Source organism: Bos mutus, chromosome 11, assembly GCF_027580195.1.
Source record: "Bos mutus isolate GX-2022 chromosome 11, NWIPB_WYAK_1.1, whole genome shotgun sequence".
Classification (NCBI taxonomy): domain Eukaryota; kingdom Metazoa; phylum Chordata; class Mammalia; order Artiodactyla; family Bovidae; genus Bos; species Bos mutus.
In genome coordinates this window covers 40051661-40076318 of record NC_091627.1, presented here as the reverse complement: position 1 = coordinate 40076318, position 24658 = coordinate 40051661, and the positions used below count along the sequence as shown (strand labels likewise).

At 38.6% G+C, this 24658-nt stretch overlaps 1 protein-coding gene across 3 annotated transcripts in view; it reads right to left on the bottom strand.

Moving 5' to 3' along the window:
- Nucleotides 1–22883, bottom strand: part of CNRIP1 (cannabinoid receptor interacting protein 1) — a 31439-nt gene extending 8556 nt beyond the window's left edge. The window contains exons 1-3 of one of the 3 annotated variants that reach the window (XM_070379353.1): nucleotides 22337–22881; nucleotides 20104–20254; nucleotides 10583–15781 (exon numbers count right to left, since the gene is read on the bottom strand). In XM_070379353.1, the coding sequence (XP_070235454.1) occupies nucleotides 15674–15781; nucleotides 20104–20254; nucleotides 22337–22515 (438 nt within the window). In that variant the 5' untranslated portion in view covers nucleotides 22516–22881 and the 3' untranslated portion in view covers nucleotides 10583–15673. Of the gene's footprint in view, nucleotides 1–10582; nucleotides 15782–20103; nucleotides 20255–22336 lie in introns of those variants that run through there. The other 2 variants (XM_070379352.1, XM_005893575.3) reach the window with 2 other exon arrangements.
- Between the last annotated feature and the right edge of the window lie 1775 nt (nucleotides 22884–24658).

Here is a 24658-nt window from a genome sequence, read left to right as displayed (position 1 = left end):
TTCCTACTCCAGGGGATCTCCCTGACTCAGGGATTGAAACTGCATCTCTTGTGTGTCCTGCACTGCAGGTGGATTCTTTACCTGCTGAGCCATCAGGGAAGCCCCAGAATATAATCTATGCTGAGAGGAAATATCTGTGGTTACATAGGCTACCTGAGGTAGGAGGAGGGGATAGATGATTGATGAAAATGTGCCACAGGCAACTTTTTGCAGGTGACGGAAACATTTTACATCTTGATTGGGGTGGTGGTTACAAGAGCACATGTATGTGTTTGTTAAAACTCATTGATCAGTATACTTAAAATGGGTATATTTATTAAATGTAAACTATACAACAATGTTGATTAAAAATTAAAAATATTGATTTTTAATGAGCAACAAGGAGACAGGTATTCTTAACCCTGCCAGTGGGAACTGAATTACACAGCCTTTTGGAAGGGTAATTTGTATCAAGTAAAGCTGTGAACATAACTTGGGTATAGCAATTTCACTTATAATTTATCTTGACATCACAGTGTTCAGAATAGTGAAAAACTGAATACTAAATTTCCATCCTTAATTAATTATGGCATATCTATATAGTGGGATACTATGTAACAATTCTAAATGTAAATATTTAAATAAAAAATTTCTATTATTCTGTATTGTTACCTGAACTAAGCAGAGTACCAACAAGACTGTCTAGCATTAATTTCATTAAAATTATACATGTTACGGACTTTCCTGGTGGTCCAGTGGTTAAGAATCTGCCTGCCAGTGTAGGGACATGAGATCGGTCCCTGGTCCAGGAAGATCCCACATGCCGTGCAGCAACTAAGCCCACATGCCACAACTAATGAGCCTGTGCTCTAGAGACTATGAGAAGCGACTACTGAGCCAGGGGCTACAACTACCGAACCCCATGCCCTAGAACCTAGGCTCTGCAACAAGAGAAGTCACAGCAACGAGAAGCCCGTGCACCACAACTAGAGAGGAGCCCCCACTCTCCGCAACTAGAGAAAGCCTGCATGCAACGCAGACCCAGTGCAGCCAATAAATAAATTACATTTAAAAAATTATACATGTTACTGCTGATGGAATAAGTTTAATTTTCTTCTATGTACTTATTGGTACTTTAAAGATTTAATGATCAAATTTTACTTTTATAATCAGAAAAAATGTTAAGCCAAATTGTATTTACAAGTTTTACCAAATAGCTAATATCCTTAACATAAAATATGTGAAGAACTACTAAGAACATTTGGATAAAACTGAACAGTTCATTAAAACAATTGGCTAACTCTGAAAAATATTCAAATGTAGTATTATTAGTAATTAAAGAAATACAAACTTTCAGAGTTTTGTAACTTGTTCACCTATCAACTTAGCAAATATTTTCAAATACCAGAAGCAATTTAAGCCTAAAACCTTAGGAAAGTATTATGAGAAATGGTGGTATATCTGTACCCTGAATATGTATAACCTCCACACAGAAATTTAGGTGTTTTTTTTTAATGTATTATTTATTTAGTTTTGCCTCTGCTAGGTCTTCGCTGTTGTGCAGGCTTTTCTCTAGTTGTGGCGAGTGGGGGCTATGCTTTGGTTGTGGTGCCCGAACTTCTTACTGCGGTGGCTCCTTGTTGGGCGCATGTGCTCTGAGGCATGTGGGCTTCAGTAGTTGCAGCGCATGGGCTCAGTAGCTGTGGTCAGCGGACTCTAGAGAACAGGCGCAGTAGCTGTGGCACACGGGCTTAGTTGCCCAGGGGCATGTCGAATCCTTCCTCATCAGGGATTGAAACTGTGTCTTCTGCATTGGCAGATGGGTTCTTTACCACTGAGCCCCAAGGGAAGCCCAGGAATTTAGTTTTAATGATGACAGAAGATGATTAAAACAATGTTAACAGAAAAGAGATGGCTGAAAATGAGCTCAAATACACTAGGATGTATAGAGAAAAGAAAAAGGAAAAATATTAACAACAGTTCCCAAAGTAAACTTTCTCTATCTTTCTACTTAGATTTTCTGCAATAAATGTTACTCTTATAAGCAGAAAGAATATTTTAAATGGTGAAATGGATCTATCACCCCTGAAAAATTAACATAAATATCCCTCAAACCCTAGGGATTTAATAAAATCTATTAAGGATACATATATCCTAATGAAAACATTACAACTTTGTTTATAATACCACCCTTAAGTGGTAATAATAAACTGATATCTCATTTTACAAATCACCGAGATAACTTACTATTACTTTTGACCAACGTAGGAGACTGTACATTTTAAGTGCAACTGAATTAAGTTATAAAAATATTTTATAAACACCAACTAAACTTTCTCAGGAGCAGCTTGAAACAAGGTTAGGTAAGTGGGAGAAACAATACTGCGGCCTTTTTGGAACTAGATATAAATAAAAGTTAGTCACAAAAACAAATAAAGATGATTATGACCACAGGCAATAAACAAAAATGAAAGCCCTTAAGGCACTACACTTACATCTGAGTATCCTTACAACTAAGAAAGTCTCCATCCAAGAATTCTCAGTAACACAGTACACCAAAACAGAAATATGTTGACAGCAAGTCACAGCTAAAAATTCTACTCTGTTTCTCTTTTGTTAATGTTGGATTCAAGGCCATGTTATAGTAAACTTAACTGCTGGTGACTAGGCATTATTTTCCTCTCTCCCACATCTTAATTGTTTTAACTTCTCATAAGCGCTCTTTGTAGTCTTCCTTCTGGAGCTCTATTTCCTGGCCATCTCTACCTAACTCAGGATTTCTTCTGTTCTGGCTAAGAACAGATGGGGTCTTCAAAGCTGACATTGTTTTTGAAGAACAGAAACAACTACACAGCTCTCTACCCACTCCCAACCCATCTGTGCCTTCCAAGGAAAATCTACCCAGGCAAGCTCCCCAGTGATGCAATTAGACACAGTATAATTCTATGCATTTAATAGCTCTCTTTTTTAAAATACACAATTACTATCATTTAATCTCATTCAGTCTTGTGACTGGTTTTAACATCTCCATTTTGTGGATGAAAGAACTAATTCAGAGAGGTTACGTGAGTTGCTCTAGTACTGTGCAGCCAGCTAGTGGTAGGAGCAAGTCAAGAAGCTAGGTTTCCTCATCTTCATCTAGACACTGATAACCAGTGTACAAGCAAATGAGCTATAAGCTACTGAACAGTGTTTCTTTTTCCTCCCTGAATGAGAAGAACATCTATGAATTGTCATGTGTAGAATGTTTTAGGACGCCACTACAGACTGATTGTATCTCCCCAAAACTCATATGGTGAAGCCTAAATCCCCAGTGATGGTATTTGGAAGTGGGATCCTCCAGAAGTAATTACAGTGGGAAGATGGAGCCCTCATGAATAGAATTAGTGCCCTTATAAAAGTAGACATGAGAGGGATGATCTGTTTCTCTGTTCCTTATCTGTTTCTCCCATGCTAAGAAAGAAGCTGTCTATGAATCAGAACAGTGTTCTCATTAGACACCAGGTCTGCTGGCACCTTGATCTTGGATTTCCAGCCTCCAGAACTGTGAGAAATAAATATCTGGTGTTTAAGCCACCCAGTTTATCGTATTCTGAAACTGACACTCTACTATACACCTGGACATTTTATTTACTTTAGTGTTCTTACAAGTTACAAGCCTTGGTACACTTTAATTTCACAACCAATGTGAAGGGGAACCCATCAGATTCTAAGGAGAGGAGAATCATTTGTTGTCCTCAGTACTAAGTGAGGAGTCTTGACTTGTTAATAAACAGTAAATATTTTATTAATTTTTTTTTTCTGTTGTGCTGGGTCTTTGTTACTCTGTGCAGGCTTTCCCTAAGGAGAGCAGGGGCTACTCTCTAGTTGCGGTACATGGGCTTCTCACTGTGGTGGCTTTTCCTGTTGAAGAGAAAAGGCTCTCGGCACAAAGGCTCTGGGTTGCAGCACTTGGGCTCGGTAGTTGTTGTATGGGTTCAGTAGTTGTGGCTCATGGGCTCTAGAGTGTGGGTTTAGTAATTGTAGCACATGGGCTTAGTTGCCCCATGGCATATGGAATCTTCCCGATTTGTGGATTGAACTCATGTCTCCTAAATTGGAAGGCAGATATTTAATCACTGTACCACCAAGGAAGTCCTGAAGAATTTGTTTTAAACAATTTCTGTGGTGGTCTTACAACCATATGACCTAGAATCCCCAGAGTACTTCTCTCTATTCACCATTCTACTCAATTTCACCAGTGACTTGTGAAATTCATCAAGAATAAAGTGACTCAGAAATTCATTGACTTAGGAGCACAGAATGAACTTACTGTATTGATAGATGTTACTTCATTAGTAAACTATTTCAGTGTAAATAAGCATCTATAACTTTTACTGTGGTATGATCTACCAATTCCTACCGGATTCTGAACATCTCTATTCCTGTATCGTTTGAAGTTTTATTAGTAAATCCTTATTTTCCATTTCTCTTAGCTGAATAGATAGGGTTAAAAGTTCTAAGTCTTATAAGTATACCTAACTTCATAAGAAATTGCTAAACTTTCCCAAAGTGATTGTGCCATTTTACTTTCCCACCAGCAATATGAATTTCAGTTGTTCTATTGATACATTCTCTCCAAAAGCTGACATTGCCAGTTCTTTTAATTTTAACTGTATAGTAGTAAGAAGAAGAAAAGCAATAAAGAGCAGAAATGAATGAAACAGAAAAGGAAAACAGTAAAGAAAAACTGATGAAACTAAAATCTTCTTTAAAAACTCTTTAAAAGTGATAAAACTGAGCAGGAAAAAGAAGGCAAATTACCAATATTAGGAATGAAAGATGCTATCACTATTGATCCTATATTGGTAACAACATGGGATCCTTAGATTAGGAACAATGGTATACCAATAATGGGCTTCCCTGGTGGCTCAGTGGTAAAAACATCTGCCTGCCGATGCAGGAGACATGGGTTCAATCCCTGCATTGGGAAGATCCCTGGGAGAAGCAATGGTAACCCACTCCAGTATCCTTGTTTAGGAAATCTCAAGGACCGAGGAATCTGGCAGGGTGCAGTCCATTGGGTTGCAAAAGTGTTGGCCACAACCTAGAGCCTAACAACAATATATACCAATACATTTGGTGTACAAATGTACAAATTCTTTGAAAGACACAAACTATCACTAAATCTCTAACTACTAAAGAAATTGAATTTGTAATTAAAATTCTTCCCAGGAAGACAATTTCAGGCTCAGTGCCTTCATTGATAAATTCATACACTTAAGGGGAAAATACTGATTCTACGTAACAAAGGAAGGAATACGTCTCAATTCATTTTGTGAAGCCACTGTTACCCTGATACCAAAACCTGACCAGGATATTACGGGTAAAGGAAAGTTGCAGACAAAAATTCCTCATGGATTTATGCATAAAATTTACATAATTTTATTTGCTTGAAATATTAGTAAATCAAATCCACCAATACATAATAAAGGATATTACATTGGAGGTTTATCTTCAGAACTCAAGGATGGTTCAATATTTGAAAATCCATGTAATTTGCCATATTAACAAAATAAAGGAGAAACACTATGTAATCATATCAATAAATGCAGAAAGAACATGTGGTAATTCAACTGCCTTATACCTTATTTATACTTATACCATCCTTATTTATACCTTTTACCATCCTTATACTTTATTATCATATATATAATAAAAACTCTCACCAAACTAGGAATAGAAGAAAAGTTCTTCAGTCTGATTAAGGGCCACCAATAAAAAAACAATAGCTAACATCACCTTCAACGTTAAGTGAACTGAGTCCTTTCCCTATAAGATGGAAATAAGGCAAGGAGAGCAGTTGCTTCTATTCCTGTTCAGCATTGTATTAGTGGCTCTAAGTCAGTATCTTAAGGCAAGAGGGGGAAAAAGGGAAACAAAACTTTCAATTCACAATAAAAATATGTGTGCAAAAACTATGAAGCAATTAACAAGCAAATTCAGCAAGTTTGCAGGACCCAAAATCAATTTAGAGTAAATCATATTTCATAAAGAAATACACTAGCACTGAATTAGTAGTATTATTTTTACTATTTGGAAAATTTTGTGGGTGAAAATTGGCCTTGTGTTATTTATATATATATATTTATCAATAGTGAAATTGTCATTTTTAATATTTATTGATGATTTGCATTCCTTTAGCCTCTTTACTTTTTGCTTATTTTTCAATTTCCCATGTCCTTCTCTTTCAATTTCCTATGTCCAGTAAGGTTCTCTTCCTTACTGGTTTCTAAGAATTCTTTATATATGAAGTAACAGATTGTGCCAAAATATTAGAAAGAGTTGACATGAGGAACACATTTTACGTTTGGGAACGTATGTGTAAGCGGCACAACACAGGTTCACAACAGGCTCATGTACTCTTGCCTCATTCCTCCAAACTCCCCCCAGTCTCCTGTCTAAGAGGGCCAGACAAAAGGGGAATAATGTGATGACTATCATAACGCAGACAGAATCTCCCTTTGAGCTCTCTCCTTGAAGGGACTAAGTGGAGAATTAGTCCCATTAAAGTACAAGTCAGCAATACTCTTTGAAATGGGGGTGGAGAGCTTTTAGAGTTGGGTGTTGTTGTTTAGTCACTAAGCCGTGCCCAACTCTTTTGTGACTCCATGGACTGTAGCCCTCCACCAGGCTCCTCTGTCTGTGGGATTTCCCAGGCAATAATACTGGAGTGGGTTGCCATTTCCTTCTCTAGGGGATCTTCCCCACCCAGGGATGGAACCCACATCCCCTCTGTCTCCTGTACTGGCAGGCAGGTTCTTTACCACTGAGCTGTCAGCGAAGGACTTAGAGTTGGGTATCATTCATTAATTCCCTGTACCAGGGCCTCTGGAATTATGTGAATAAAGAGATCACTGCCACTAATCTAAGTCAGATGGCATTTGATAACATCCTGAGTTCAGCTTCAGGGCTGCAGCATTGTCTGCACAGGCAGTGGTAAATCGAGGCAACACTGCTTAACCATCCATGTTATAAATAAGCTTTTCACGTGTCACCAAGTATCATTTGCCTTTTAGTTTAAATTGCCTTTTAAGGAAAATTTAGTTTAACTTTGCTTACAATGTTTAATAGGAAACCTACATTTATGTAATCAGAGTTTTCCATTTTTAATCTTTGGATTTCTTCCATTTTTACCTTTGAATTTCTTCCATTTCTTTTAGGTTTAGATAGATTCTTTTCATTTTGATTTTTTTTTACAAAGTTGATGCTTTAGAGATAATCTCATAATCCATCTGAAATATTTTTTGATCACGAAAGAAGGAAAGGCATCAGGAAAGAAGAACAGAGCCTCCCAAATAGCCAATTTATCCTAGCATCATTTATCCAACGTTTAAAAATCTGAGAAACTATTTTGAGGTAACCTTAGACTTATAAGAAGTTGTTTTGGTGTCCCTTTAATTCAGCTTTCCTTGGTAGCTTCACCTACCTGATTAATTGACTTTACCTGGACATCTCAAGACTTCATTATTACTTGTGTAATTGGTTGTGCCAGCAATGTGTAATATTTAAGCTTGACAAAAGTTTTGTCATAGGATAGTGTTAAAGCATATGCAAGGCTTTCATCACTAAAATGAAATTTTCACTTAACATTTCAGCTGCATACTTGATCAGGAAAACTTCTAATTTCAGTTAATAATTCTAATTTCAACTGTAATTGAATCAGCCTATGACTGATAAAATACAGATGCATGACTAATGCACAAACCAAAAGCTGTATGATCATTGTTGGAACAATCAATCACCTGCTTCTTCTAGAGTAGAAATTATATTTAAGGACGTAGGCTTTACTGCTTGGACCCATAAAATGTGAAATACCATTTTAAATCTTTTGGAAATGATGTACAATATAAACATAAATCAAGTTTGAATTAGAGGAAAGTTAAATCACATAAAATCTAAAATTATGGGAAAGCCAAAATAGACTGTTGACTATGAAAAAATAACCATCTTCATTTTAAAAGAAGAAATCATAATAAAAAATGAAAAATTTTAGTGTAATTGTATTCCTATACAATGGAAAATAAAACAGAGCAAAAGTAAGAGAAATAGGATAGGTATGACAGATTTTTTTCTTTATTAGGAGTCTGTGATTTAAAAAAATAATTTTCAACAGAAGCATTGACAAAACATGAAAGAACAATCTACAGAAGAAACAAAATTAAATTGACATGTAGAAATGTTCATTCTTGTGATAGTGAAAAGTAAACTGGAAAATCTATTACATTTGAAGTGATTCTTGGTGATGTCATAATTATAACAAAGTCAGTAGGCTTCTTCATTGCTAGCAACATTGTAAAATAGTATGTACAACTTAAAAAAAAAACAAACACCAAAATGCCATATTGGAGAACAGCCTTAAAGATTCAGTTCTTTTGACCAAATATTTTTACTCAGATTGAGGTAGATATATATGTATATACATATATAAAATTTTACACTATAGCACTTTTTATGATGGGACAATCAATATATCTAATATCTGGGTAAATCTAATCGTGATACATTGTGATAGAGTCTTATATTACCATTAAAATTTTAAAAATATGTAGAAAGTTGGACAATATATATTAAAAATGATTGCAACTATAGAATGTATTTATGTGGAAGTTAATCTGAAAATGAACCAAATAAAAATGTAGGGATTACCTGGTGCTTTAAAAGTTTGCTCACAGAAGGTGCTGCGAAATTAGCAGAATTGGAGAAAAAAGCTGAACAAAAGATTGCTGCCATCAAGAAGCAGTTGTTATCACAAATGGAAGAGAAAGAACAGCAATACAGAAAAGACAAAGAAAGCCATCTGAGTGAGCTAACTACAAAACTGCAGGAAAGAGACAGAGAAATTCACATCTTGGAAGAAAAACTGAAGTCCGCGGAAAGTTCACCACAATCTGAAACGTCAGTTGTACCCAGATTGTCAGAAAATGTGGCAGTGTGTACTGAGCAAGAAGAAGCAGATTCCCAAGGCTGTGTGCATAATGCATGTGAAGAAAAACTCGGTGTCTTACAAAGAAATTTAATTGAAAAGGAAATGCTAGTGCAGAGGCTGGAGCAGGAAAAAGAAGAAATAATTTCCTCTCATTCTGAAATACAGTGCAAATACCAGGAGCTCTTAATAAAGATAGAACAGGCCGAAGCAAAACAACATGAGGATCGAGTGATGATAAATCAGCTTCAAGAAGAACTTGAAGGAAAAAACAAGAAACACTCCTTGGTTTCTTCCCAGCATTTGGAAGCAGAAGGAGACAAAAATAACACAGGGGCAAAGCAGAACTTGGAAAATGTGGTTGACAATGTCCAGAAAACGCTCCAGGGGGAGGACTTGACCTGTCAGATCTTGGAGCAAAAAATGAAAGAGCTGGATTCCTGCTTATTGAAAGAGAGGGAAGGACACAGAATTGAAATCGAAGAGCTGACCTCAAAACTTGAAAGTTTACAGGCTCTACAACAGATGAATGGAAAAAGTAAACCCACAGAAGTTTTGGAAGAAGGTGCTGAAGGAAAGTCCACATCACACGTGGTTCAGCCCAGCTCGCTTAGTAACATGGAGGCCGATCACAATGACCTGGAGTTTAAATTAGCAGGGGCGGAGCAGGAGAAGCGGAAGCTGAGCCAGGAGGTGGTTAAACTGCAGAAAGATATTCGAATGCTGCGGAAGGAGCATCAGCAAGAACTGGATATAATAAAGAAAGAGTATGAAAAAGAAATGGAAGAGAAAATCAAACAGGAGCAGGAAGATCTTGAGTTGAAGCACAATTCCACATTAAAACAGCTGATGAGAGAGTTTCATACACAGCTGGCACAAAAGGAACAGGAACTGGAAATGACCATAAAGGAGACCATCGATAAAGCCCAGGAAGTGGAGGCTGAACTTTTAGAAAGCCATCAAGAAGAGACAAATCAGTTATATAAAAAAATTGCAGAGAAAGAAGATGATCTAAAGAGAACGGCGAAAAGATATGAAGAAATCCTTGATGTACCTTATTTTCTCTCTCTCTCTTGAAATTTAGGTGAAATAGATTTCATGGTAAAGAAGACTGGGCTGTCAGATTTCCTGTTTTTCTAATGTAGAGGGGTTTTTTTGGGGAGGGGAGTTCAATGTTATTCAAATTAGTATTTTTCCATTGTTTGTAGATTTATGAGGAGTCTATTTGATTTCTGCTAGGTTTGTAGTTTTCTGATCAATGTCTGCTTACCAGGCATACTTGAAGCAACAGCGTGTTAGTAAGGGGAAGAATGGACTTTCTTCTCTGTCTCCCAGATTCAGATCAAATTGTGAGATCAGCAGACTAAGAATTGAGAGCTTGTGTTTAAGACAGTTAGTGTGTGTATGAGCTTAACTGAGATCTTTCTGGGAGGGCTAGTTAACTTTATTTCATCCCTACCCAATTTGCATAGTTTTGTTGATCTCAAGGGAGGAGATAGATGAAAAAAAAGAATACATCAGCCAAATCTTATATGCAGTTGAAAGATAAATTCAGTATACTATTTATTCTACTAGTGGTGGATTAGTGTTGTCATTTTTATGTATAAAGATAAGCCACGAATGCTAGTGAGTATTCAGACTCCAGAATATTTTTGAATATAAAACAATGTAAATTATTCTTTCTTGGAGTGCAGATTCTTAGTTACTGCAAGCCTTAGTTCACAATGTACTGAGAACCATTTGATGATTAGGAATAGGTAAACCAGAGAATCCTGCCTTAGTCTGGCTGTGGCAGCAGTAGAGGTCTGAGCCAGGAACAGATTCTAATCATAATTATTTTAAGTATAATTGAAAAAGCTGAAATTCTGGGATATGTTACATGAATATAAATGTTCAGTTCAGTCAAAAAAAAAAAAAAGTTTGCTCACATTTCTGAATCTTGTCTTGATATTTCACAGTTTTTTAAAGAAACATGCAAATCCCCTGATACGCTGGGATGCATTGCCACACTTCCCGGCATGCCTGTACCCAACCAGGAAGGAATCCTATATGGATTTGTTGGGTTTCAGTCCTAGTTGGTGTCATCCTAAATGACAGTATTTGAGAATCTGACTTCTTCAGCAAATAACTAGTATCATACCCTATGGGTAAGTTTATAATTTTTATACCCTGTTAGGGCTGACAGTGGTCTTAGTGATCAAAGAGTAGAATCCACCTATTTGTATTAAAGAAACAGGCCCACTGAGTTAAGCCTGGGATCCCACTGCCTGGAATCACAGTTAATTATGGGGCTTCCCTCATGGCTCAGATGACAGAGAATCATCTGTAATGCAGAAGACCTGGGTCAAGAATATCTCCTGGAGAAGGGAATGGCAACCCACTCCAGTATTCTTGCCTGGAGAATCCCATGGACAGAGGAACCTGGCAGGCTACAGTCCATGGGGTTTCAAAGAGTCGGACACAACTGAGGGACTAACACACAGTTAATTATAGAAGAAGATGGCCTCCTAATACCTTCATAACTTCCAGTTTGAATTCTCACATTCTAGAGGTTTCCTCAGGCACCCACACCACTGATGTTTCCCTTGATAAAGTATGTAATTTTAATAATCCAGGAACTTGCTGCTTAACTGACTGTATTTACCTGGATAGTTCACGGTTTTGGTGTTGCCTATGAGAATATGGTATGTCTACACTTTTTAAAATTTGAGTCATAATAATGGTAACTTAAAAATGTCACAGGATAATGATGAAACTAGCTGAAAGCTTCACCACTAGAATGAACATTTGAATTCAATACCAGAGCTGCTAACATACAGAAAACCTCTAATTTCCATTGTTTTCCTGAGAATCAGCCTACTACAAATAAAACACAAATGCATGGCCAATGCTCAAACCTAACGCTATGTGATCACTGCTGGAACATTCAACTATCAATCACCTGCTTCTTCTAGAGTGGAAATTATATGGAAGAATCTAGGCTTTACAGATGGAACTCAGGATTCTTGAGTTAGAGCGTAGAGATTCTTTTCCCCAAAACACACCCCAAAGGCACTGAGTAACTTAAAAGCTCTCCAGCCTTTTAGCAGGTACCTGGACAGGCAATCCAGACTTACTGTGAATAATAAAATCTTTCTTTTTATGGATGTGTTTAAATTATACTCACATTAAAAAAAATACTGTGTTTCAGTCTCATTCAAAATAATGTAGATGTTCTTAGTTTACAAATCCAATTAAGTTTTTAACCAAGTTCTAAATTGTTTGTTAATTGTTCTCCCTAGTGTTGTTTTTACACTTGCAGCAAAAGAAGTGTGACTCCACACCCTTTTAAAACCCCAGGAAGTTATAGCTCTGCCCATACTGGCTCCAGGGAGAAGGTGGGGAGGGGAGGTCTCCTCTCCTGTCCGGTGACCACCTGGAACGGGATACAGTCTCATCTACTGTGACTGCCTCTGTACCTAATCCAGGGCTCAGTACCAGTTCAGTGAAAGAATGAACAACTTAAAGTCAGCTCTATGGCCTTTTGAGCTCTCATTAGAATTCTGATAGATGGCCAATAGGCACATGAAAAGATGCTCAACATCACTATTAGAGAAATGCAAATCAAAACTGCAATGAGGTACCACCTCACACCAGTCAGAATGGCTATCATTAAAAGGTCTACAAATAACAAATGCTGGACAGGGGGCGGAGATCTCTACACCATTGGTGGGAATGTAAACTGGTGCAGACACTATGGAAAACAGTATGGAGTTTCCCCCAAAAAACTGAAAAGAGAGTTGCCATATGATTCAGCAATCCCACTCCTGGGCATATGCCCAGACAAAAATAAAAGTTTTAAAAGATACACGCATCACTATGTTCAAGCAGCACCATTTAGCCAAGACATGGAAACAACCTAAATGTCCTTTGACAGATGAATGGATAAAGAAGATGTGGTGCACACATACAATGAATATTACTCAGCTATCAAAAAGAATGAAATAATGCCATTTGCAGCAACTTGGATAGACCTAGAGATTATCATACTAAGCAAAGTAAGTCAGAAAGAAAAAGACAAATACCATATGATAGCACTTACATGTGGAATCTAAAATACTATACAAATCAACATGTCTATGAAAGAAAAACAGAGTCACAGAGATAGACAACACACTTGTGGTTGCCAAGGGGGAGAGAGGGTAGGGGAGGGAAGGAAAGGAAGTTTGGGATTAGCAGAGGCAAACTATTATATATAAGATAGAAAACCAACAAGGTCATACTGTATAGCACAGGGAACTATGTTCAATATTTTATGACAAACCATAATGGAAAAGACTATGAAAAACACTATATATATATATATATATATAGTCTTCCAGGATTTTCTGGAAAATATAAACATATATGACCGAGTAACTTAGCTATACAGAAGAAATTAACACAACACTGTAAATATACTAAACTTCAATAAAATTAAAAAAAATTAACAAAAATAAAATTCTGATAAGCATTTGCAATTCTGCTTCCAGTTAATCATTCCTTTAACTCTAATTATTGATACATATGCTATTCTTGATACACTAGAATAGAAGCATACTTGTTTGATACAAAAGAAATCTATTTTGATCCACCAGCCCTTTACTGGATATGTGATCTTCAAATATTTTTTTAGAAGTCTAAAAATACCTTTTAAAATGTGTTTCTGTAGAAATGGATAGTTTTCTCAGAAAACCAACTAAAATGGACTCAATAAAATCTTCAAAGCCTCTCCAAAGGCAAACTTAATGGACTAAGTTGAAAGTTATGGATATTCTTTCCAAATATCTTTACTTTGGATCCTGACTTTCATGGGGAAATTCTGTCAGACTTTCAAATAACAGCTAAATCATACACCATGTAAACAGTTTCAGAGCACAAACTATGAAAATGTGCCCAATTCATTTTATAAAGCGATTAACTCTAACAACCCATCTTAAACTGTGAAGACCTTCTGTCCTTTGCCCATTTCCCTTTCTAATCTACACATTGCTACTAGACTGATTTTTAACAACTGGCAAATCTTATCACCGTTACCAGGAAATGGAAGTCCTACATTGAAATGTTTTTTTAAAATGATGATAATAGTGGAGTGGAACTGTTAGATGAAACTTACAAAGATGTAAGTTTGTAAGAAACTGACAAAATGCAAACAAAAGCTATTTGATGCCTTTAAAAAGCAACTGAAAACAAGACAGAAATCAGTTCCTCTTGAAGGATCTCAATTCTAACAATTAAGAACTGTCCCTGTGGTTTTTTGCCTGAGGGTGCTCCCCAATCCCAGGCAGTTCTCGCAGAAGGAAACAGCAGTTTTATCTACTGGAAAAGGGAGAAGAGTGTCCTGGGCTGGAAGAGCAGCTGGAAATTTAGGGAGAAAATCCTGGAAGCAAGAGAGCTACAGAAGAGGTGAGACCCAAAATCTTGACTATGACTACGCCATAATTCTACAGGCTAATCGCACGTATAGGCTGCTGGGAGGGGGTTTTTCCTGCTTGAAAAAGCAGACAAACCAGTAAAGAGTCTATTTCCCCCCACCAAACAACAGAAGTTTATTGTTTCATAGTTCAAGAGATTGGTGGTGGTTTAGTCGCTAAGTCGTTTCTGACTCTTCTGCGACCCCATGGACTATAGGACGTCAGGCTCCTCAGATGTCCCCAGATCAGGGTGTTAGCAGGGTTGATTTCATCTAAGTGAAGCGTCTCTTTTTGAAAGAGAAAGTTATGCTGAATAAGATTTGGAAGTTTGCTGCCTTTTTTTTTTTTTTTTTAATTGAATGCATTCCCAAACCTGAGAAGTTGAAGCCTTAATGGCTTGAAAGTACCAAAGCAAAGGGCTCAGGACTGGCAGAGAAACTGGAAATTTAGAGGAACCTGAGGGTGGATGATACCAAAATCTTAGTATAAACTGTCCAATTCCTTACCTGACTGCTAAACTCCACTGGGACAAAGGGGACTAGGCTAGAGCAGCAACTGGAAGTTGAAAAAAAGTAAGCAGAGACTTCAGCTGCTATCCTACTGGAAAGACAGAATTTGCTGCTTCAGTCCAGGAATGTAACTCAAAAAGAGAATAATCCTCAGAAGAATAAAATAAACTAAAATCAATAATATACCATCTATAATGTTTAGTTTCTAATCAAATATTATCAAACAAGTAACAAAAGAGGAAAGCATGACCCATATTCAGGAAAAAAGTCATTCCTGCTCTAAATGGGATTAGATACCAGATTTACCAAATAAATATTTCAGACCAGCAATTATAAATATGCTCAAAGAGGTAAAGGGGTATATGGTCAAAATGGGCAAACAGATCAGGAACCTTGAGAAATGGAAACTATAGAAGATACAGATAAAAATTCTAGAGCTGAAAAATATAATGATAGAAAAAAAATCAGAAAACAAGCATGAGTAAATTGGGGCAGATGAAAAAAACAGTGAACTTGCGTATATATCAATACTGCTACTGCTAAGTCGCTTCAGTCGTGTCCAACTCTGTACGACCCCATAGACGGCAGCCCACCAGGCTCCCCCGTCCCTGGGATTCTCCAGGCAAGAACACTGGAGTGGGTTGCCATTTCCTTCTCCAGTGCATGAGAGTGAAAAGTGAAAGTGAAGGCGCTTAGTCGTCCGACTCTTCGGGACCCCATAGACGGCAGTCCACCAGGCTCCTCTGTCCATGGGATCTTCCACGCAAGAGTACTGAAGTGGGGTGCCATTACCTTCTCCATAGAAAGTATATAATTTGGAGATCCATAAAAGCAATTGGACAAGATCTTAAAGACCTATAGGATAATACCAAACTGTCCAATGTGTAATTGAAGCACTACAAGAAAAGGAGAGAGTAAAGTTGGAAAGAATTTGAGGCAAAATAAAAATTAAAAATAACTCAAATTTGGTAAGAACATTATAGACTCAAATTCTATCTCTGTGTGTATAACCTAAATTAAAATATTTTAATGCACGCAAAAGAAAGAGATAATTCAGATAGGATTGGAAATCAATGAAACAGAAAAATGGGTCAGTGAAGCATATGAAAACAAAACTGGGTTTTTGAAAAAGCCAATAAAATTGGTAAATCTCTAGCTAGACTGGTTGGGGATAAGGGAGGAATGGCAAATTGTAAACATAAAGAATGAGTGGACATTATTAGAGATCCTAACACATCAAAGGATGGTGGAGGATTATTACCAACACCTTTGTGCCATCAAATTTGACAATTTAGTTGAAATAAATCAATGATATCAATGACAAATTATACAAATTAACTCAAGAAATAAAACCTGAATAGCCCGTTATCAAAGAAGGAAGTTGAATTTGTAACTAAAAGCCTTTAAACAAAATGAAATGCGTGCCTTCATTGGTGAATTCTATCCAACATTAAATAAAAATAATATTTTAATAATAATAATATAAACTCTTCCAGAAAACAGAAGAGTGAACAACTTTCAAATAATTTTATTATTATTCTGATACCAAAACTAGACAATGACAATACAAAAAAAGAAAACCACAGACCAATATTTCTCAGGAACACAGATGTAAAATCCTCAATAAAATGTTAATGAATCAAATCCAGTCAAATATACAGGGAACATACCATTGACCAATTGGTATTTATCCTAGTATTCAATAACTCAAAGTTGTTTCAACATTGAATAAACAATAAAATCTACTAGAGAATAAAGAAGACATTATATGATCATCCCAGTAGGTAAAGAAAGAATATTTGAAAACATTACACATTCATATTTTTTAAACCTCTCAGTAAAATTTCAATAAATTAGTGATAGAAGGGAACTTCATTAACCTGATAACAGGCATTTAATAAAAAACCCTACAGCTAACATCGTACTTAGTGTTGAAAAACTGAATGCTTTCTTCCTGAGATTAAGGAACAAAGATGTCCACTCTCATCAGTTCTGCTTAGCATCAAACTGGAGGTCCTAGGCATTGCCATCAAGACAGAAATAAAAGGAATATGAATTGAAAAAGAAGAAGAAAAACTTTTTCTTTGCAGAAGACATTATATCAAACATGGAAAAGCTTAAGTGTTCTATAAAAAAAAAAATCCCAAACAACTATTAGGATTAACAAGTGAGATTAGCAAGGCCTCAGAATTCAAGATGAATATAGAAAAAAATCAATTTTATTTCTATAAATAGTAAATCACCATATATAATAGTATTTAAATATGAAATACTTAATGAAAAATTTAACAACATATATATAAAATCTGTACAGGAAACACTGTAATGCATTATATAGAGAAATTAAAGCTTTAAGACCTAAATAAACAGATGTATTTATGTATCCGAAGACTCAATATTTAAATCTTCCCAAACTGCCCAATTTGCAAACCCAATTAATATTCCAGTTCTTGGAGAATTGGAGAATGAACTGACAAGTTCATGCTAAAATCTATATAACAATGCCAAGGGCCTAGAATAGTCAAAATGACTTTGAATAAACAAAGCTGAAAGATTTAGGCTATCCAATTTAAAGACTAAAATATAGATCATGAAATGAAATGTTTTAGCTCTTGTAGGTCTTTTGCATTTCGAAACTTAAAAGACTGATATAATTAACTATGTAAAGTAACTAGAATTCTTATACATTGCTGGTAAAAATATGAAATGGTACAACAATCAGGATATTTCTTATATGGTTAAACGTATACTTACCATGTGATTTGTTAAATCTCCTCTTAGGTGTTTACTCAAGAGAAATGAAAACATGTTCACTTTAAGACTCATACTCAAATATTCATGGCAATTTTATTTATAACTCCAAAGGCTGCAAACAACCCAGCTGTTCATTTATTGGTAAAGGGATAAATAAACTCTTATATATCCTTACCATGAAATACTACTCATAACAAAAGGAACCAACTATTTAAACAAAAACATTATACTACAACATAATGCTAAGTGAAAGAAATCAGCCACAATGCCATGATTCTATTTACATGAAATTCTAGAACCATTAGAACTGTTATTGAGACAAAAAGCTCAGAGTGGCTAAGACTGGGGGCACTGACTACAGATAGGCATGGAGGAAATTTTCAGGATGACCAGAAATGTTCTATATTTTTATTGGGGTGGTGATTATACACTAGTCAAAATCTATGTTACTGTACAGTTTAAATTGGTGTATTAATATATTTACGCTTCCCTTGTGGCTCAGCTGGTAAAGAATCTGCCTGCAATGTGGGAGACCTGGGTTTGATCCCTGGGTTGGGAAGATCCCCTGGACAAGGCAAAGGCTACCCACTCCAGTAATCTAGCCTGGTGAATATATTTACATAAAATTTTTATGTAAATTGTATACCAAAGTTGACTAACAAACTTTCAATGGATTCCCAGAGGCATGAAGATAAATTCAATAAGCAGGCCCTGTAACATCTAAGCTCTATTTACCTCTCCAGTTTAATCTTTTTTTAAAAAAAATTTTTATTGGAATATAGTTGATTTACAATCTTGGGTTGCTGCTGCTGCTGCTGCTGCTAAGTCGCTTCAGTCATGTCTGACTCTGTGCGACCCCAGAGACTGCAGCCCACCAAGCTCCCCCATCCCTGGGATTCTCCAGGCAAGAACACTGGAGTGGGTTGCCATTTCCTTCTCCAGTGCATGAAAGGGAAAAGTGAAAGTGAAGTCGCTAAGTCGTATCCAACTCCTAGCGACCCCATGGACTGCAGCCTACCAGGCTCCTCCGTCCATGGGATTTGCCAGACAGGAGTACTGGAGTGCGTTGCCATCGCCTTCTCTGACAATGTTGTGTTAAATCCATCTTAATCTTAAATCAGTCTGTACCTCACTGTCTGCTCAAGCTATGCTGGGCTACTCATTCCTTGAAACACATTTTGCTGTCCTCCAGCTGTTGATCGTTGTAGCTCCTTTTTCCTCAAGTGTTCCCTCTTCTGTCAGCTCTTAAGAAAGCCATCCCTTAAATCTTGGGCTAGACTAAGACCCCTGGTATATGTCCCAAGGGTACCACTACTTTTTTAGTACATTTTGTACAATAATAATTATTTACTTTATTATTGATAATCTTGTATAAAGTATGTTTTCCTCCTCTAGATTAGAAGCCCTATGAAGCCAGGGAAATCTATTCTGTTCACCACTCTTCCCCCAATGCCTGATATATAGAGGAAGTCTTTACATATTTGCTGATAAATCAGCCAAACAAAAAAAATAATAAAATTAAAAATTAAAACCCTTAAATATTAGCATTTTCAATGTAACAATATATTAAAAATGATAAGTGACATTAAGTAGGGTTTCTTTGAAGAAATGAGAAGTTTAGTATTCTATATTATTTCCATAGATGGGTAAAGGAATGAAATGAAATTCAACACATCTCCCAATTATCTCTTAATGAACCAGAAAAAGGATGCTTTAACAAGACAAATATTTGAAACCAACAGTATATCTAATAGTGAAATGTTGGAGATAAGGATTACCGCTATTAGTAGAAAACATTATTCTAGAAACATTAGCCAGTGCAATAAGGGCAGGAAAAAAAACCCAGAAAATGACACTATGATATGAATTAATAGATTGTGACTATCTACCTGAAAAATCCAAGATAACTGAATGAAGAATTTTAGTAAGCAAGTTCAGTAAGGTGGCCAATTATAAAATACACAAACATGTACTGTAAAAACAGTGCAGCAGTGGCATTAAGTATAGGCAGATCAATGGAACAGATAACAAAAATGTAGCGAGAGAATTCATTTTTTGCCACAAAGAAATTACTATAAAACTGATCACTGGAGAAGCATGGATTATTTAATTAACTGTACTGAGACACTGGGCTTCCCAGGTGGCTCAGTGGTAAAGAATCTGCCTGCCAATGCAGGAGATGTGGGTTCGATCCTTGGGTTGGGAAGTATTCTTGTCTGGGAAATCCCATAGACAGAGGAACCTGGCAGGCTAGAGTCCATGGGGTCACAAAAAATTGGACATGACTTAGAGACTAGAACAACAACTGGGACATTATGAACAAATATATGAAACTATGAGCTGATATAACATTTCATAATATTTGATTTTATATCCTTTCTTAAGGGAAAATAGTGATTATTTTCCTTTACATGGTTTCCATTTGCTTTGGCATCATACCCCAACACTCCCAAGTAGACCTTACCGGCATGGTGATCTGGATGGGCTGCCGTTCTCCACTCTTGGTTGGGGCCACACCTTCTGTGTCATATGTTCCTGTATATACGATTCTGTCCCCATCGGGCTCTTTAGACTTCAGTTCCAGTGGGACAACCACACCACCAATGGAAATGTTCCTGCAACGGACTTGAGTTGATCATATATGGTAGATATTAGCTTAGGCACCCTGTCCTGGTCTGGACCATAACCCTGGGCAGAAACCATACAGGGTTGGCTAACAGAGACACTGTGGTGTGATAGAAAGTTCTGAAACTTTAGGGAGCTTGTCTTTCCCAACTAACCAGTCATGTGAACCTAGATCAATGCTTAATCTCTCTGGATTGACATGAGTATTCTCATCCAGAATACTTGTACAAGGCTAAGTCAGATTCTGTCAATGGTCTTCCTCTTTAGTTTCTCATCCGTGGAACTTTTAAAAATCTAGCTATACCCAGCCTATTTCAAACACTTGGCTTGGGGTGTGGTTTGGGCATTTGTAAATTTATTTTAACATTGCAGAGGTGATTCTAATGCACAGGTAGAATTCAGAACCACTGAACAAGTTCTCTAATAATTTTTTTTTTCTGTTGCAACAATAGAACATTAGGGGTCCATGATTTGGGGGGTACACTTCCTCAAGCCAGGCATATACCAAAAATTCTCACTGCATCATTCCTCATGTTAGGGTAATGGTTCTTGAAGTCTCATCCCTGGACCAGCAATGTCAGTATCACCTGCCAACCTATCAGAAAGCAAATTCTTAAGCTCCACTCTAGTGCTAGAGTTTACTACATCTACTTAAGGTGAGGTTCAGTCATCTGTGTGTTTTTTTTTTTTTTTAGTCATCTGTGTTTTAAAGAGCCCTCTAGGTGATTCTCATGTACACTCAGGTTTGAGAACCACTAGTTAGGGCATTGAAGCGCTTTGAAAAAATTAAAGTATAACAGGAAAAAAAAAGTTTTATCATTAACACAAATTTGTTTTTAGATTAACTTGAAAAATAGAGAACTATCCTGAGGGAACTAGACCAGGTAACTTGGTAGAAGAGTTTGCCAGGAAAAAAGGGAAAGGAAAAGTCTAGATCATATCTAGATGCATAGAACACTGGGAAATGTGAGGATAATGGATGCTTGGAGCTGCTGGGGATGCTGACAAGTAAATAGACCAAGAGCATCAGAATCAACCCAGGTTTGATTCTAGGTCTTTCAACTGGAGCCTGGCACCTAGAAGGTGGATACAACTTTGTTGAATTAAAGTCTATTGGCCGATACAACTTTGTTGAATTAAGGTGTACTGGGGGAGACTTAACCTATCAGCCCTTTCTCTCCACCCCACCTTTTGAGCTCAGCAAATGGTAGTAGATACAATACGGGGTGGTTTCTTTCCTCTTTCCACCATGCTTAGGCAGAAGCTGAGAGGTAAAGGACTCCACCTCTTATGGTAAAGGATACTTCCCCGTTCCTGCACTCTTCTACACTGACTTTCTAGCCCGAGGTTTACTGGATACATCAACCTCTGATAGCAGAGACGAGATAGTTTCTGCCACACACACACACACACACACACACCACCATCCTTTTGTTGTAAGGATGCTGCTAATCCCATCATCAGGCTGAAACAGACAATTCAGGAGAAAAAGAAACACACCAGGCAAAGAAAACTAGGCCTAAGTGGGGAAGGCTGCCCTCAGGCTTGCTCTTCCAGCCCCGGGATTCCAGGCTCATAATGGCTGATGGATGAGTGGCGAGCATCCTTAAGAAGCCCCAGTAATCAGCCACCCCCAATTTTATACCTCATAACTCAGCCTCTTTCCCTCCTTCAGTCTCGCAGAACTCGGCGGAGATGAACCGGAATTGCGGTAGGTGAAGCCCAGGGCGAGCTTCTCCCCTCCGCCCCACCCCGGCCGCCTGAGGGTCCGCATCAATGGCTGGACAGAAGGGATGAGAAATTTACAAGAAAAAAACCCCAATCCCCTGGCTTCCAGTTGCAGTTTTAAACACCTCACCCTTAAGGCGTGGAGGGAAGCGAGAATAGCGAAGGAGATGACCTAGGGAGCAGACAGCTGACCTCATACCTCCCCCCAACAAAACCTCCTGGGCCCTCCGGGCGAGGTGAGAGGCAAGAGGTGCCCGGGAGAGGCTCTGGCTGTCCCGGGGACCTCGTTCCACCCAGCGTATCCCGAGACGGGCCGGTTAGCCGCGGCGCGCGCCCGCACTCACTCGACCTGCAGCGTGGTGGGCTTAATCTTCACCTCCACCTTGTAGGAGGAACCCGTGAGCAGCTTGATGGTGCGGTTCTGGCCGAAGCGCTGCCCGTCCACCTTGTAGAAAACCGGGCCGTCGTTCGGCTGGATGCGCAGGGCGATGGAGAGGCGCACGAGGCCCGGCAGGTCTCCCATGGCTGGGGCGGGCGGGCGCGGCGGCTCCAGGGGGGCGGAGGACTGAGCCGGCGGCGACCGGGAGGCTGGAGCGCGGTGGGCGGAGAGGAAGCGCGGGGAGGGAGAGGGAGGTGGCGGAGCGGAGGCTGCCGCTAGGAGCCCGAGCTGTCGCGGCCGTCAGCCCCGGCTTCCCAGGAGCAGCTCCGCAGGCTGTAGTCCCCAGCCCCTCTCGGCGAAGAAGCGGGCCCCAGGGACAGCTCCGAGGTCTGATGCTCCCACATCCCCCACTCCCCGAGCCGCGCGCTCCGCGCACCCATGGGGCTCACTCCGGCCCGCAGGCCGCGGGCAGATCTGCGCAACTGGAGGAGAGAGAGTTAATCCTGTTTACGCATTACAATCCCCTTCAGCGGGGGAAGCGGACATTTAGGCTCCTCCTAGGGCAGCGCGGGGCGGGCGGAGGGGAGGATGGGGAGGGACAGGGTAGATCCTGGGTTTAAGAGGCAGCCGCAAGACTCCGGGATCTGGATATCCCCTCGCACAGCGAAGAGCTGTGGACACCGTTGCTCGCGGATCTGGCCCCAGCCAGGCAGGAGGAAGCTGAGGGGCCAAAGCGGGGCAGGAAACCGTTAGCTAGTGATTTTAATCTCAGGAAACATGTTTTTCCAAAGCTTAGGGGACAAGGCTGAGGATACTCGCAATTCCATGTAATGTGGATTGCAAACCATCCTGGATTAGTAATGCGCGCAAAAAAAAAAAAAAAAAAAGAAAAGAAAAAGAAAAAGAAATAACCAATACATATTCAAGGAGCTACATCTTCTCTTGGGTGTGTATTTCCATTATGCATATCCTTGTCTCAAGAATGAAAGCGTATAATGAATCACATACATTTTCACTGATCTTGTAGGATGAGCTATTATAACCCTGTCAAAGGAACTGGCATGGGTCTAAGGCATGGTGACAGTGGCCAAGAGGAGGGATCAGTAAAAAAATTGTTGGCAGGGCATCTGGTGCGACACCCGCAGAGTTCAGGTTTGCATATTAAGCATGCATAAGTCGGTTGACAGCTCGAGATTTTGGAGGCAAGGGGAGACCAAGGGTGTTATGGCTCCACTGGGAATGGCTTCAGATAGCCAGGAATGATCACCTGCTTCAGCACCACTTCGTGGATAGTACCAGGGCCGCAGAGCACACCTGGGTAATGGAGAAGCAGGTTAGTAAGGACGAAGGGGCGGGATGAGTCCGTTCGGTGGTTTTTGCTCACTCACGGTAGTAATATTTTCTTTAGAAATAGCTCCATCTCGAAGGTGATTTGTTTCCTACATTCTACAAATATAAATCAGCTTTTTTGTTTTGTTTTGTTTTTTAAAAGGAACAAAACCTGGTCATCTAAAAAAAAATAAATCAGCTTTAATTCTCATTTCAGGATGGTCTGCAATATTCCCCACACTACTCTTTGAAGGTTATTAAATTCTGTAGAGCTGCAGAATTGGGTATGGCCATTTGTTTCCCTGACATTGGATAGATTTGCCCACCACACCACAGTTACTAACATTACTGTTATTTTCCTTCTAAAAATACTGATATATATCCATATATATATATTAATTTGTTTAAAAAAGTGAAAATGAAAGTGTTAGTCCCTCTCTGACTGTGACCCCATGCCCAGAGGAGCCTGGAAGGCAAGAATACTGGAGTGAGTAGCCATTCCCTTCTCTAGGGGATCTTCCCCTCCCAGCGATTGAACCAGGATCTGCTGCATTGCAGGCAGATTCTTTACCGTCTGAGGAACCGGGGAACCCATATGCTTCTTATATGTAGTGTATTTTGGTTCCCTAAGAAGATTTTGGCACAGGATCTTTGCCTCTTCAGATTTCCCAATAGCGTCTACCATACTGTCTTCGGCAAAAGGACTCTTCAAGTTTTTGCTAATTTAACCAACTTGTTCAGACTTCACTAGAAGGGAGTGAGTAATGCTGGAGGAAATGGCTTGAAAATGTTCCTGGCAGCAGAAGCAGGTGGTGCAGTGATTAAGCCCAGAATCACTACAATCGGACTTCATAAAATCCACGCTCGACCACTTTGCTAGTTGTGTAACCTTGTGTAAGTTTCACTACCTTTTGGAAATGGTTTTCTCATCTGTAAAATAAGGGAGGGGGAAGTAGAT